Raw genomic sequence first — 14,170 nt, forward strand, 5'->3', positions numbered from 1 at the left:
ATGTCTCTGTCCGGCTGCTGTGGGGACCACAGAGTTTCTGGGGGTAGCAGAAAGTCTGCTCTTGCCAGCGCCAGGCCTGGCAGTGTGGCAGGGCCAGAGGTCACACAGCTGGGTGGTGGTGCACAGCGTGAGGAGGTGGTGAAAGGGGCCCCTTTTTGGAAGCTGCTGCAGGAGGCTGGGAGGCGTTGGGACCTGCTGGACTTGGCCTGACCTGCTGCTCACACCACGGCTTTTCGCCGCAGATGTGATTGCCACGGTGGCGTTGGAGAAGCCAGCCCCTTGCACCAGCTCTGGCCACGGGCGACACTGCACCATCAATGGCACCGAGTGCCGAAGCGGCTGGCCGGGGCCCAACAATGGCATCACTCACTTCGACAACTTCGGTTTTGCCATGCTCACTGTCTACCAGTGCATCACCATGGAGGGCTGGACCGAAGTCCTCTACTGGGTAGGCTCCAGCAGGTTGGGATTGTCTGAGCAGAGGTGACTGCTGGTCCTGCCTCCGAGCAGGAAATTCCCTCCAGGACCCCACAGCAGGGCGAGGTGGGAAAACATCCTACCTCCACCAAGCTTCCTACTGTGATGCACATCCTGTGGTGCACAGGGCATGTGTTTTGCACCTCTGCAGGCGCCGCCCAAGCTGTCCTTGCTTTCCAGGTAGACAGGAGGGTGCTTCAGCTCCCACCTTTGCGAAGGGGTGCAGGCCAGGCACAGCAATGGCCGGCTGCTGGATGCTTCTCCAGCAAAAACCCATGTCTTGGAGTCTTTGGGGAGACTGCCTTGCTGAGGCTTAGGAACGGGGCTGATGTTTAAATCTGCTCCCAAAATACTCAGGTCTGGGTTGACCTCGGCTAAAACCACATGTGGAGTCATAAGGAGCCAGGGCTGAGTCAGCTTTATCTGCTGCCATCCCAAGCCCTTGCTTTAGAGGGGACACAGCTCCCAGAGGCTGTTGAGGGTCCCTGAAGGCAGACAGACAGCAGACAGTGTTTGGAATGCTTCAACTGCCTCTCTCCTTGCCAGGTAAACGATGCTATTGGGAATGAATGGCCCTGGATCTACTTTGTCAGCCTTATCTTGCTCGGTTCCTTCTTTGTTCTCAACCTGGTGCTGGGGGTGCTCAGTGGGTAAGTGCTGCCCTGGCTTCCTCTTTGCCAGCAGATCAGTGAGCATGATCAGAAAGAGTGGACGTTGGCTGGGTTTATACAAGAGGAAAGCCCGGAGAAGTTTCTGCTGCTTTCCTTTTTTTTTCTTTTTTTTGCATGCTTAGAAACCGTGAGCCTTGAGTTACTTTTTGTGTTTGAATCCATGACTGAGATTTTAACTCAACACCTAAGACAGAAATCTTTTCCCTGTAACACAAGCGGCTCTCAGCAGGCACAGCCATGGATCCTGTTATTGGGTGTTGGGAGCGTGGTCTGCGAGCTGAGCAGGGAGCTCGCAGCAGCGATCCTCACCTCGTGGCTGTGGGTCGCGGTGCTGCCGTCCTGTTGTGAGCACACCCCATTTCCTTATGGCCAGCCGAAGGGAAACACCGTCGATAGGAATGCGAGGGATCCGAGAGAGTTATTGTCAGGCTAGTCAGTGCTTCAGGAGCCTCATCCAAATACAACAGCGAGCTGTCATCAGTCTGGTTGCAACGATCATAGCATTGCTGTGCCAAATGGCTCAATTAGTGCCAATTTCCCCGGTAGTACAGTGAAAAATGCACAAAATATCTCTGGTGCGGGGCCCGACCTATTCTGCATTGCTGTGGTACGGTGCCAGTATCCCCATATTGTTGCTGCGAAGTGTGTGTTGTCTTGCGGAGTGAGAGGGGCGATTTTCTCCTCAGTTTTGTTTAGATTCAGAGTCTCTATTATATGTTTTGATCTTGTGAGTGTGAGTGGATCACACTCATTGCCTCCGTTAGTTCCCAGGGATACTTGTACCCTAATTACTTGGATTTCTTAGTCCTCTTCTATGGCAAGAAACATACAACTGCACAAAGATAAACAAATTGAGTATTAATATAACTAAAAGAAGCTCAGAACCACAAGACAGACCATAGGTACTCGACCCTCGCGTGAAGTTGGCTGTAACAGCAGGACGAGCTGGACAGTAGTCATCCTAGAGTGAGGTGCAGGCACAGCCAGAAGTTCTGAATTATTTTTGCAAATACAGCTAAAATATTCTTGAGATGAGGAAAATCCAGACAAGGCCTGACAAGTCCTGAGGTTTAGTACATCTTATTATTACTATAATGTCTGAGACCTCTAATTAACACATGGCAGCACCACGCTGGCTGGACAGCAGATCTACAATCCACCAGGAGAGAAAATAAATTAATTAAAGAAGAATACGAGTGGGACCCTCTGCATTGGCAGACCTGCCTTGTCCGTGTTACTGTAAAGAGTGTCCTGTTTTCTTCCCCATATGGAGAGCTTGGGGCAGCCGTTGGCCCCCCAGGTGGGTGATACCCCACTTGCTCTAATCCTTGATGGGGCTGGAGAACTCCCAGAGCCTCCAACATCTAGTGCTTGTTGGCCTGTCCAGCCACAGCATCCTGCAGCAAGGAGCTCCCAAAGAGCAGCCAGTGCTGGGGAAGAATCCCTGCCTGCCATCAGGCACCAGGCGATGCTCCCCCGTGATCCTGCATTGTGGAACAGGGTCAAGAAAGAGGGAGGTCACTAGAGCAATCTGATGGTAGCCCTCGGTGGCGGGATATTGAAGGCTTTTGTCTTTCTGGGAGGACTGGCCCGGCACGGGGATATGGTACCTGACCTCCACGCCATCCCCCCGCTGAGTCTCCCTCTGCTGCTTGTTCCAGAGAGTTCACCAAGGAGCGTGAGAAGGCCAAGTCACGGGGCACGTTCCAGAAGCTGCGGGAGAAGCAGCAACTGGAGGAGGATCTGAAGGGCTACATGGACTGGATCACCCACGCTGAGGTCATGGACAGCGACCGGGCCAGGGAAAAAGGTACTTGTTCTGCTTGAAGGAGTGTGAGGGTTGGATTCCTAACACTGACCATCCTATAGAGGCAGGAAAGAGACCTTTGGAGAAGTCAGAAAGGCTCATTTTGCTTGAAAACAGATGAAACAAAATGCTTTGACTTCTGCAGAATGATTTTCTTCCTTTTTTGTTGTTTTTTGTTCCTTTCCTGAACCGTTCTGTCGAATCTGACTCAAGCCAGCAATGACTTGGCCCTCATGCTAAATCTTCACCTCAACCACTGTGTGGAAATAACTTCTGATGCCTCAAGCTGAGCGATACGTGTGTGCAGAGAGCCTTGGGAAATGGTGGGGAGGACAGAACACCTCTTCCACACCTGTGGCCAGTGCTCTTGCAAACCTCCTGTTGTTCAGCATTTGCTCAGATCACAGCTGACCCCACTTTTCTCTGCTGGAAGTGTCTCACACCGAGGAGCCTGCTTTCACAGCGCTGTCTCTTCAGGCTGCCTTTCCATGTTGCTGCTGCTCTTGCTGCATGGCAGGTGTCTGGTGCCTCCTACTTGGTTTGCACCTGGCACTCAAAAACTTCTTCGCAAATTCTCGCTGTTGTCTCCCTGGGTCAGCATTTCTTGATTTCACTTCTGCTGGGGAAGCTCTTCCTCATGTGCTTCTGGGAGAGGTTCCCTCCTACATGTTCTTCCCAAGGGCTCCAAGGAAAGCCTGGGGTGTCATTTCTTCCTTAGGTATGATGCCGTCGGATGAAGGAGGGTCGGAGACAGAGAGCTTGTATGAAATTGAGGGCATGAACAAGTGGATTCTCTACTTGTAAGTGTGCACTGGTTGGACCATCTGCTGCTCTGCATGTGGGCTTGCATAGTCTCTCACTTGCTGTCCTGCCTGGGCCAGGCTTTCTTCTCAGGCACCAGTTTCTGGGGGAGAGCCAGGGGCTGCGTGCTCAGGAGGAGGTGGGCAGCAAACAGGGAATTTTACTCTGGTACTGGCAAAAAGCCTCTTCGAGGTGAAGAACCCCTTCAGTTTGGGACCAGGCTCTGAACATCCACCTGTGGCCTGGGCAGCATGTCTTGTGATTTAGGAGCCGGGCCTGTAGCAGCCAGCCAGAGGTGTTTGTGTGAATGAACTGCAGCGTCTGAGCGAATGCACGAAGAGCCAGGGGCAGGGTTATGTTCCGCAGCCCTTCTTAGGGAGGGCCCCTGGAGAAGGGAGCGGGGGTGGCTTTGCTCTGCAGCCTGCAGGCACAGCCCCGAGCTGACCCCTTGGCCGTCTCTCCAGCCGTCAGTGGAGGCGTTGGAACCGGCTGTTCCGTAGGAAGTGCAGGGATGTGGTGAAGTCCAAGTTCTTCTACTGGCTTGTCATCCTGCTGGTGGCACTGAACACCCTCTCCATCGCCTCTGAGCACCACTTACAGCCAGAATGGCTGACACGGGTGCAAGGTGAGCAAAGAGCCAGAGGTAGCGGGAGAGCTTGGGACACCCTCCTGCGCCGAAGACATGCGTGTACTCGTCCTGCGCGTGCACAGCCGCACTGGCATGGCACAGGGGCTGTCAGACACGCAGACATGCTCATGCACACAAACGCAGCCTGCACACAGGTGTGTACACACCATCCCTGCTGCACAGTGAACGTGCGTGGTGCGTGCAGTGACACATGCATGGCACACAGGTGTAAAGATGTGGGTTTGTGTGGTGAACACACAGAGAGTGTGTACCTTTGCACCTGTACATGCCTTGTACACACAAACACACACTGCATGCACTCGGCTCAGGTCAGCCACACACATCGATGTGTGCAGTCACACTGCCTGCTCCCCCCCCAAACACCGGCAGACACCGGGAGTACGGCCCTGCACATGTGCACAGCTCAGCCACACGCGCACAGCCCAGTACGCGTGCACACGCTGGGCGGACTCGTGCACAGTACGTGTACAAGCTCGCAGTTGCACGTCACCCTTCTCCTCATCTTCCCCTCCTGTGTGCTCCCTGAAAACCAGCAGGGAAGGGAGGTGAGCAGCGCTGCCCTCCCCTTCCTGCTGTGCCATGCTGAGATGAAGAGGCCCGTGCTCTGATTTCCTGCCCCAGACAATGCCAACCGGGTGCTGCTGGCGCTCTTTGTGGCCGAGATGCTGCTGAAGATGTACGCGCTGGGCCTGCGCCAGTACTTCATGTCACTCTTCAACCGCTTCGACTGCTTCGTGGTGTGTGCGGGGATCTTGGAGACCATCCTGGTGGAGCTCAACACCTTGTCACCCCTGGGCATCTCTGTGCTGCGCTGCATCCGACTCCTCCGCATCTTCAAGATCACCAGGTTGGGGAGGGAGCCCTGTGGGTGCTTTTGGCTCATGGTCCCCAGGTGACACTGGCCTTGTCCCTGGGGAGGGCTGCAGCGTGAGCAGAGCTGGTAGCTCCTGGATAGAGGAGCAAGGCCAAGCTGGGGATTTCTGTCTCCAGGATGAGGCCTGGGAGTGGTAAGGAGGACAGAGCAGGGCGTGCTGGAAGTCTCCTTGAGTCCCTGTGGGTTCTGGGGTCTTGTAAATGGGGATGCTGTGGGCCCAGATGGGGGTGCTGTGGGCCAGAACTCTGGGCCTCTCTGGCACTCGCCCGCTGTGTGTTCGTCGCCCTTCCCCATCCTGGCTGGTGCCCTGTGCCTGCCGCAGGGTGTCTGGCCCGTCACACCGTGTCTGGAGCTTCATTTCCACCTCCTGGGGCCAGGCTGGAGCAGTCCCAGCCCCCAGCCTGTGCATGGTGCTGGTTTGGAGCCCCCCTTGCTGGGCTGCCGGCACATCCCCTGGGCCAGCTTCTCTGTTCCCGGTGCCTGCCCGGTCCTGTCCACAGCCTTCCCCACTCCCTCACCTCCCGCACTCCTGTTTCTCCTCACCCCAGGTACTGGACATCCCTGAGCAACCTGGTGGCCTCCCTGCTCAACTCTGTCCGCTCCATTGCCTCTCTGCTCCTCCTCCTCTTTCTCTTCATCATCGTCTTTGCACTGCTGGGCATGCAGCTCTTTGGGGGCAAATTTGACTTTGAGGACATGGAAGTGCGGCGCAGCACGTTCGACAACTTCCCGCAGGCCCTCATCAGCGTCTTCCAGGTGCGGGGCTGTGGGAAGTGCCACAGGGAGTTGGAGGACGGGGTCCCGGGAGCCTCAGAGAAACGTGGCGTTGTGGGAGGTGATGTGGCTTTGAAGCAGGAGCAGGGAAATGCGGTCGGGGTCGTGAGCAGGTTCGGGGCTGAGGGGGCAGATGGGGTTTGGCCGTGGGTCTGTGAGGGCTTGGGGCTGGAGCCAGGAGGACGCTGTCGAGCTGTGGGCTTCTGCCCTGCTCTGCACTGGAGGCTCCCGAGTCCCTATTTCTGCTCTGCTCCCAGATCCTGACTGGAGAGGACTGGAATTCGATCATGTATGATGGGATCATGGCCTACGGAGGCCCGTCCTTTCCTGGCATGCTGGTCTGCATCTACTTCATCATCCTGTTCGTCTGCGGGAACTGTATCCTCTGCCTGCAAGCCAGGCCCAGGCTCCTTCTACCCGTCCCTGTCGCATCAGCTGCACGGCACTGGCAAGGGGGCGGCGGGGTTACTGGTGCTTGCCTGCAGCCTCCCTGTTCTGCACAGCAGGGGAACAAGCCGTAGGCTTCAGGGTTTTCACTGGTGGTGGCTGGGCTCTGGGGTCAGCACACCGCGGGACAGGTCTGGGTGGCTGGCAGCCGTCAGTCAATGCAGTAACGGGCCTCAGTTAAGGCAGAGAGAGGGCAACCAGCCCAGAGTTCAGGACTTACAAGGATGGGCACAGGGCTGGGCATCACTGCCCAGAGTTATCTCAAAGGCTCAGCTCTAGGAAGATTTCTCAGGGCATGCTGGGACCATAGAAAGCTCTGGCCACAACCTCCAAAGAGGAACCACGTCCTTAGCACTGTCCCTGCCAGATATCCTCCTCAATGTGTTCTTGGCCATCGCCGTTGATAATCTGGCTGAGGCTGAGAGCCTGACCTTAGCCCAGAAGGCCAAAGCAGAGGAACGCAAGCGGCGGAAGATGTCCAGGTGAGTGTGTCAGTCCCTGGCAGTGGGAGATCCCAAAGCAGGTGCTTTGGTGTGAGGGGACAAACAGCATCGCCCGTGCCCCTGCCCGGAGTTCAGTTCCTGCTCTCCCCTCCTCTCCACTCAGAGCTTACCCAGAGAAGTCTGAAGATGAGAAGCAGATGCTAACAAGGAAGCTTGAGCAGAAAACAAAGGGAGAAGGGATTCCCACGACAGAAAAGGTTAGTGCTGGTGGCACTGGGCTTTGGCACGCTCCTGGTGAGGGACCAGGCTCCTCCTCCCACCAGCCACGACTGACAAAGTCTTGGACCTGGCCTGGGTCTGGACTTTTCTGGGCCGGAATCACTCCTTGCCTTAACATCCACTAATGATGGGGGCATTCTGGGCCCAGACAGGACATGTTGGCTGGTGAAACTGATCTATTGCTGGGGATCTTTTTCCTCTGATGCGTTTTCTTGGCCACAGCCAGTTGTCAGTGATGGAGGTGAGCTGGTGCACACCAGTGTGGAGGGGAGCAGAGCAGGTCAGCAGCGTCACTGACCTCCGTTGTGTCCACACCAGCATCCCCAGTGTGAAGAACCCCCTGTTAGCTGTGCTGACTGTGCTGAGTTGCCTCTTATAAGCATCTGTTGAGCAGCTACTTCCCTGTCCACTTTCCAGAGACTCCCAACGGGAACTCACCCAGGGGTCACCCTGTGTCTTAATTCCACCCATGGTGTAGGTGCAAGACGCCAGGCACTTGCCCAGCACACATTCCCTGTCCCATCCTCACGGTATTTGCTCATATTGCAGCACCCCTGAGGTGCTTCCCCTCCTGGGCCAAGACTGTGTAGTTCGTGTTGGATGGACCAAATGCAGTGTCACTGCTTGGCCCACATGGCTTCCGAGATGATAGAGTCTGGCCAACATGCAATGTTTGGCAGCAATACTGGCCCACGCAGCTGGATGTTCTCTCTGTAACTTTTTTTGGTTTTTTTCAGTTAAAAGTGGACGAATTTGAATCCAGTGTCAATGAAATCAAAGACCCCTACCCTTCTGCAGACTTCCCAGGTAAGACTTGTCTGTGGCAGGGCAGCAGGGCAGCTGGGGAGGCGCTGCAGAGGGATGGTGCCAGAATCTTGGCTGTGTGAGGAGCGAAGGATGTGGTGACCCTCTGCCAAGCTCAGGGTACTGAGGTCAGTCTGGCACAGGGGCCAAATCGCGTTCAGAGGATTGTTACAGAAGGTCACATCCCTCCCTGGATGATTCTTTCCTCTTCCCTCCTTGTGGCCACTGTGCAGGTGACGATGAAGAAGACGAGCCTGAAATCCCCTTGAGTCCTCGGCCACGTCCCCTGGCAGAACTACAGCTGAAAGAGAAGGCTGTTCCCATGCCTGAAGCCAGCTCCTTCTTCATCTTCAGCCCAACCAACAAGTAGGCACTGACCCTTCTCCCCACCTTGTGGAGCCAGGCCTGGCCTGGGTGCCTCTGGCACTGACCATTCCCACCGGGGTCCTGCTTCTGCGTAACAGCCAGAGCTGAGGGGAGCCAGCTCACTGGGAGAACTCTTCTCTGTGGGAGTGCTGGCGCAGACCTCCCTTCGTGCGTAGGGCCTTCCTGTCCTCAAGGTTTAGCTGTAACCCTCTTCCAGGCTACCAGGCCCTATCTGATGTCCCTCTGGCCCCTCACAGCATCTCGTGTCATTTCTGTCCGTGGCAGGTTTCGGATGCTGTGCCACAGAATTGTCAACGCCACCTGGTTCACCAACTTCATCCTGCTGTTCATTCTACTGAGCAGCATCTCGCTGGCAGCCGAGGATCCCATCCGGGCCGAGTCTTTCCGCAACCAGGTGCCCACGTAGCTGGAGAGGGTAGAGATGGGCAGGGGGGACCTCCTGGAGAGCCCAAGCTCCCCAGTGAGCAGGTGCCTGCTTTCCGAATGTCCTGCCTAGGCAGGGAGCTGTGGCTTCATCCCTGCCTCTGAGAGAGCAACACACAGCGGGAGGAGAGGCTGGCTGTGTTTTCAGTTCAGGGCACAGGTGGGACATGTTGTTACTGCTCCCTGTCTCTGCTTAGTTCTGGGTGAAGAGATCTATCTCACGGGGTGTGTGAGACTACATTGGTTCGAGGCTGTGGTGGCTGACTGGGGATAGGGACATCGCGGGAGGTGGCAAGCCGGAGCAGTGGTGTGTTCAGCACCCTGAGGTGTTGCTGGAGTGTGGCACGGAGTGGTAGTAGCCACAGGTCTCGCCACACAAGGCACCTGGGCAGTGTCTGGCAGGGGCTGGAGAGTCTCACGTGAGACAGCTTCCCCGGCACTAAGTGCTTTTTGGGGATCGGATGCTTTCAGCTGAGTCAGGTCAAATGCCACTCACTCAGGAACTGAGAGGTTAGTCCCAGGCTACAGGTTGGATCATGCACTGAGAAAAAGCAGTGAAGCCAAGAGAAGTTCGGGAGTCTTCTTGGCACTGGGTTTGCAGGCTCTGGTGAGCTAGCTGGGCTCCCCAGTCCACAGAGTGGAAGGCAAAGCCACTGTACCAGGTAGTTTGAACACACTGGAGCATTACTCGCATCACCCAAATCTCATCCAGTGCTGGTGTTTCTGTCTCCAGATTCTTGGATACTTTGACAACGCTTTCACTGCTGTGTTCACAGTCGAAATTGTCTTGAAGGTGAGTTCCTCTGCTCTGTGACCCAGCACATGGGTCTAGAATGTTCTGGCTGTGGGTGCTCGGGCTCTTTTGGTGCGAGCTTGTGGTCCCAGCAAGGAGAAGCTGCTGGCTCATCCTCCTGCCCAGAGTTCATGCAGTCTAGGCAGTGCGTGACCTGCCCCAGAGGCCGTGTGTCCCCTCCAGTGAGGTCGGGCAGCCAAGCCAGCTGTGCTGGGACACAAAGAGACGAGCCACGGCACCAGCACTTACGCTCTGACAGTGCCCTTATGAAAATCTTTAGGAAAGTTGCTGAGAAGGCATGTTGGTCCCCTTTCAAGTCTCTACTCTTTTCCTATTTAATTTGCTGAATGACTGGAAGGTGTTTTGTCTCCAGGCAGTACAGCACAGGGGATTTCCACCTTCCTGTCTGGCTGCAGGGATAGAGGTCTGAGCAGGACAGGGTCCCCAGGCCATGGAGCAGTGAGGAGCCCCCTGTGCTTTTTCTGCCCCAGGGCTATGGACAAACCATGCCCCGAGCCCTCTCTGGCCTCTCTCCTAACTCCTTCTGCTCCCCAGATGACAGCCTATGGTGCTTTCCTGCACAAAGGCTCCTTCTGCAGGAACTCTTTCAATATCCTCGACTTGCTGGTGGTCGCCGTCTCCCTCATCTCCACAGGGATCGAGTAAGCAGCTCCACACGTTGCGGGATGGGCGCTGGTCTGTTGAGTCTGAGAGGGCAGCTGGGGTGCTGCGGCTCTATGCGCGATGCAGAAGGAGCAACCAGCCCGAGGGCTGTGTTGGTCTCCATAAAGTCATGCTTAAGGGGTCAAGGCATGGACAGCTGGGAGGCAGGGAGGCATATTCCTTGAGTGTCAGAGGTGAAGATCTGGGTAGAAATTCAATTTGGAGCTGCTTTCTTTGGCTGCCAGTGTCCCCTGGCCTTACATGGGGTGATGGCGTAGTGGAATCTGCATGTCTCTACCATCTCTTGCCTCTCACCCCTGGTCCCAGCCCGGTCTCCATGGCTGCTTGCTGGGGCGGTGCCAGGCTGGCCTTGGCAGGGGAATCGCCCCAGCTCAGCTCTGCCTGCCTCCTCAGGTCCAGTGCCATCTCAGTGGTGAAGATCCTGCGGGTGCTGAGGGTGCTGAGGACTCTGCGAGCCATTAACAGGGCAAAGGGGCTGAAGGTAAGGGGGAGGTTGAGACTGGAGGTCCTCACAGGAGGTTGGGTGCCAGACATCATGCCCTCTGGGTTTTGTGGAGCCTGGAACTCAGTTCCTACTCCCTGTCCGTGGAAGGGGTCTGCCCCATCCCATTGCTCTCAGTAGGCTCCTGCTCTTCCCGGGGCCCATCCCTCAGCAGGGGCTTGTCCCAGGCATTCTCACCTGTGCACTGTCCTCGACCTCTGCAGCACGTGGTCCAGTGCGTGTTCGTGGCCATCAAGACTATCGGTAACATTGTGGTCGTCACGACGTTGCTGCAGTTCATGTTTGCCTGCATTGGGGTCCAGCTCTTCAAGGTGAGAGGGGTCAGATGGGCAGGAGAGATGTTCTGCACATCCTGGACAGGCTCTTGGGGATGGTGTCTCCCAGAACTGAGGTCGGCAGGGGCTGTATTCTCTGTGCTCTGGCAGAAGACCTGCCCACACCCGGGGTGGGAGGAGGGCAGGAAACACCCAGGATACTGTCAGGTGCAGACAGCACATGTGAAGTGAGTGGTCAGTGCCTCAGTTTCCCCTCTCAAGTGCTTTCTTGTGTGCTTTGGATGGGAAGTGTTTCTTTTTGCCCAGCACCACTCTTGCTCTTCAGGCCTTAGCTGTTCCAAGGCAGAGCTGGTCCTGGCTGAGCTCAGCTTTGTTCTAATTTAAGTTTAAATTGTTCTAAGTTAAGTTTAAATTCCCAGCTGACATGGGGAGAACTTTCAGGACTCTACAGACCGAGCAGACCTGTCAGCATACCTTAATTTTTAGCTAATTCTGTGGTTCCTGCTTTCTTCCCTATTTTCTGAATAGTTGGCTCCCAGATAGGATGAACAGGTAAGTCTCAGCTCAGGACCCGGGAAGATTTGTTCCTGTCACTAGGCAGTGTTTACTTGTCTCAGCCTGGTCTTGACCTCAGGGGCTGCCGTGGCTGCTGAAGCAGCATGACCCGGGTTGTGTTGGCACGCAGAGCGGGGCCGGCAGCAGCACTCTGAGGCAGGGCCAGAGCTGGCGTGGAGGCAGGGTGAGGGCTGGCTGTGGGCTGTGAAAAAAAGTCAAAACTCCCCAGGGCTTCTGAAGTCACAGCAAGATCGTAGCCTCATCTGATCTCTGTTGAATGCAGGGGAAGTTCTACGGATGCACCGATCCATCCAAGATGACGGAGAAGGAGTGCAGGTCAGAGCTCTCTGCAGCCCAGCCCCAGCAGGGCAGTGCCCGGGGATGGGAGCGGGGGGTGGCAGGGCCACTTCTGTTCCTGCGTAGGGATGTTGCATCCGTAAAATGTCTCGCACTGTTCTCCTTCACACTGGAGTAAATCAGAAACAGGCCCAGGGCTGTCCTCCCCTCCCAGGGACCAGAGAGCCCTGGGCCAGCAGCACAGCACGTGGCTGAAGGGAGCCGTGCCCGATGAGCTCCACATCCCTCCCGCTGCAGGGGCTACTTCATCAACTACGTAGACGGAGACCCCACGCAGATCGAGCTGCAGAAGCGTGACTGGTTGCACAGCAACTTCCACTTCGACAACGTCTTCTCTGCCATGATGTCACTTTTCACCGTCTCCACCTTCGAGGGCTGGCCAGAGTGAGTCGTGCCGTGTGCGGGGCCTGTCAAGGGACGGGTCCGTGCGGGGCGCGCTGCTGCGAGCCTTTGCCGTGGTAAAGAGAGAAGAGCTGCCCTGACTGAGGAGCAGGGCTAGGCATTGGCAGCAGCTGTGGAGCTGACAAGGTCATCCCAGCAGCCCTGTCCCACCACTGTTGGATTTGGGGTGTCCCCAGAGCCCTCTGTAACCTTCAGGAAGAGAGATGGTCTTTCTGACCTAATTAGATCCTTGTTGCCTCGCTTTCCCTCATGTAGGCTGCTCTACATGGCCATTGACACTAATGCTGAGGATACAGGCCCTATCTACAACTACCGGGTGGAGATCGCAATGTTCTTCATCATCTACATCATCCTCATTGCCTTCTTCATGATGAATATCTTTGTGGGCTTTGTCATTGTCACCTTCCAGGAGCAGGGCGAGAGTGAATACAAGAACTGTGAGCTGGACAAGAACCAGGTAATGGCTGCTGGGGCTGGCGCTGCTGGAGCTGCCTGATTTGGGTCAGCTCTTAGTGGTGGTACCCATGACACAGAGGAGTTACACCTGCCCCAGGCCAGCTGGACCCATGGTTGGCACAACTCAAACCTTCCAAGGGAAGGGAAGAGTGGACCAGAACTGGGACGTGGGTCTTCTGGTGCAGGTAGAGTGCTCAGGCTGAGCTGGAGCAAAGGGTTGTGCTCACTTCTGTACAATAAGTGACATGAATGTACTGGAGTAAGTGCAGCAAAGCGCCACTGAGATCTGACAGAATCACAGAATCGCAGAATGTTGGGGACTGGAAGGGACCTTGCAAGATCATCCTGTCCAACCCCCCTGCCAGAGCAGAATCACCAAGAGATGACTGAGAGTCTGGAGCATCTGTCACATAAGGAGAAGCTGAGAGCTCAGTCTGGTGCTGAGAAGAGAAGGCTCATAGGGATCTTACCTGGGTGTGTAAAAACCTACTGGTAAGGTGTAAACAAGGTGGAGCCAGACACTTTTCAGTTGTGCCCAGTGACAGGACAAAAGGCAGTGGGCACAGATTGAAGAAAACAAGAAATCCCATTTAAACATTAAAACCTTTTTTTTTTTTTTTTGTGGTGAGAGTAGTCAAGCACTGAAACAGATTGTCCAGAAAGGTTGTGAAGTCTCCATCTTCGGAGATATTCAAAAGCCAGCTGGACACGGTCCTGGGCACCTCTGGCTGGCCCTGCTTTGGGCACGAAACTTTGCCTAGACCATCTCCAGAGGCACCTCCCACTGTCACCCCTTCTGTGATGCTGTCATGCTGTGATTCTGGCTGGGGACATGGAGGTTGAAAGCAGCAGAAGCAAGATTGACACGGGCAGAGGACGTGGCACGTGCTGGGAAGGGCTGCTGGCCTGGAGCTAGCCCTGGGTTTAGCAGCCCCGGAGCTGTGTGCTGGCCCGCAGGAGGTGCTGGGCCAGCCTGCAGAGACAGCGCCTTGCGCCGTGGCTGCCAGGGGTGATGAGAGCTGCACATGAACTTGGCAGGGGTGGCTCTGGTGCACTGGGGAGGGCAGGGCCTGCTCAGCACCTCTGAGGTGCAGAGGGAAGTCTCGATGGCTCCTTCAGCCCTGGTCCGTGTGATGTCTGCAGGCTGCTCTTGGCCAGCCCTGGGGAAGTGCTGCGATAACCAGGCAGGCTGGGGACTGGAAGGGTTGGTGCAAGGACAGCATGACAATCCCTGGAGGAAACCTGGTCCCACATGGGGCCTCTGGGGGTGTTTTTGCAGAAAGCACAGCAAATTCTTGAACTGTGGCTGG

General features: G+C 55.9%; 1 protein-coding gene across 1 annotated transcript in view; it reads left to right on the plus strand.

The window, feature by feature from the left end:
* LOC104278023 (voltage-dependent L-type calcium channel subunit alpha-1S-like) overlaps positions 1–14,170 on the plus strand; it is a gene marked incomplete at its 3' end in the record, with an annotated part of 16,452 nt that overhangs the window by 909 nt on the left and 1,373 nt on the right. The window contains exons 2-21 of the mRNA XM_009874866.1: positions 243–448; positions 1,024–1,127; positions 2,810–2,958; positions 3,674–3,755; positions 4,221–4,381; positions 5,027–5,252; positions 5,828–6,035; positions 6,311–6,431; positions 6,868–6,982; positions 7,107–7,200; positions 7,960–8,029; positions 8,260–8,392; positions 8,678–8,807; positions 9,570–9,629; positions 10,185–10,291; positions 10,707–10,794; positions 11,019–11,126; positions 11,929–11,981; positions 12,240–12,386; positions 12,660–12,861. Of these exons, the coding sequence (XP_009873168.1) occupies positions 243–448; positions 1,024–1,127; positions 2,810–2,958; positions 3,674–3,755; positions 4,221–4,381; positions 5,027–5,252; positions 5,828–6,035; positions 6,311–6,431; positions 6,868–6,982; positions 7,107–7,200; positions 7,960–8,029; positions 8,260–8,392; positions 8,678–8,807; positions 9,570–9,629; positions 10,185–10,291; positions 10,707–10,794; positions 11,019–11,126; positions 11,929–11,981; positions 12,240–12,386; positions 12,660–12,861 (2,564 nt within the window). The remainder of the gene's footprint in view (positions 1–242; positions 449–1,023; positions 1,128–2,809; positions 2,959–3,673; positions 3,756–4,220; positions 4,382–5,026; positions 5,253–5,827; positions 6,036–6,310; positions 6,432–6,867; positions 6,983–7,106; positions 7,201–7,959; positions 8,030–8,259; positions 8,393–8,677; positions 8,808–9,569; positions 9,630–10,184; positions 10,292–10,706; positions 10,795–11,018; positions 11,127–11,928; positions 11,982–12,239; positions 12,387–12,659; positions 12,862–14,170) is intronic.

This window comes from Apaloderma vittatum, unplaced genomic scaffold (genome assembly GCF_000703405.1).
Source record: "Apaloderma vittatum isolate BGI_N311 unplaced genomic scaffold, ASM70340v1 scaffold25008, whole genome shotgun sequence".
In the NCBI taxonomy this organism is placed as follows: domain Eukaryota; kingdom Metazoa; phylum Chordata; class Aves; order Trogoniformes; family Trogonidae; genus Apaloderma; species Apaloderma vittatum.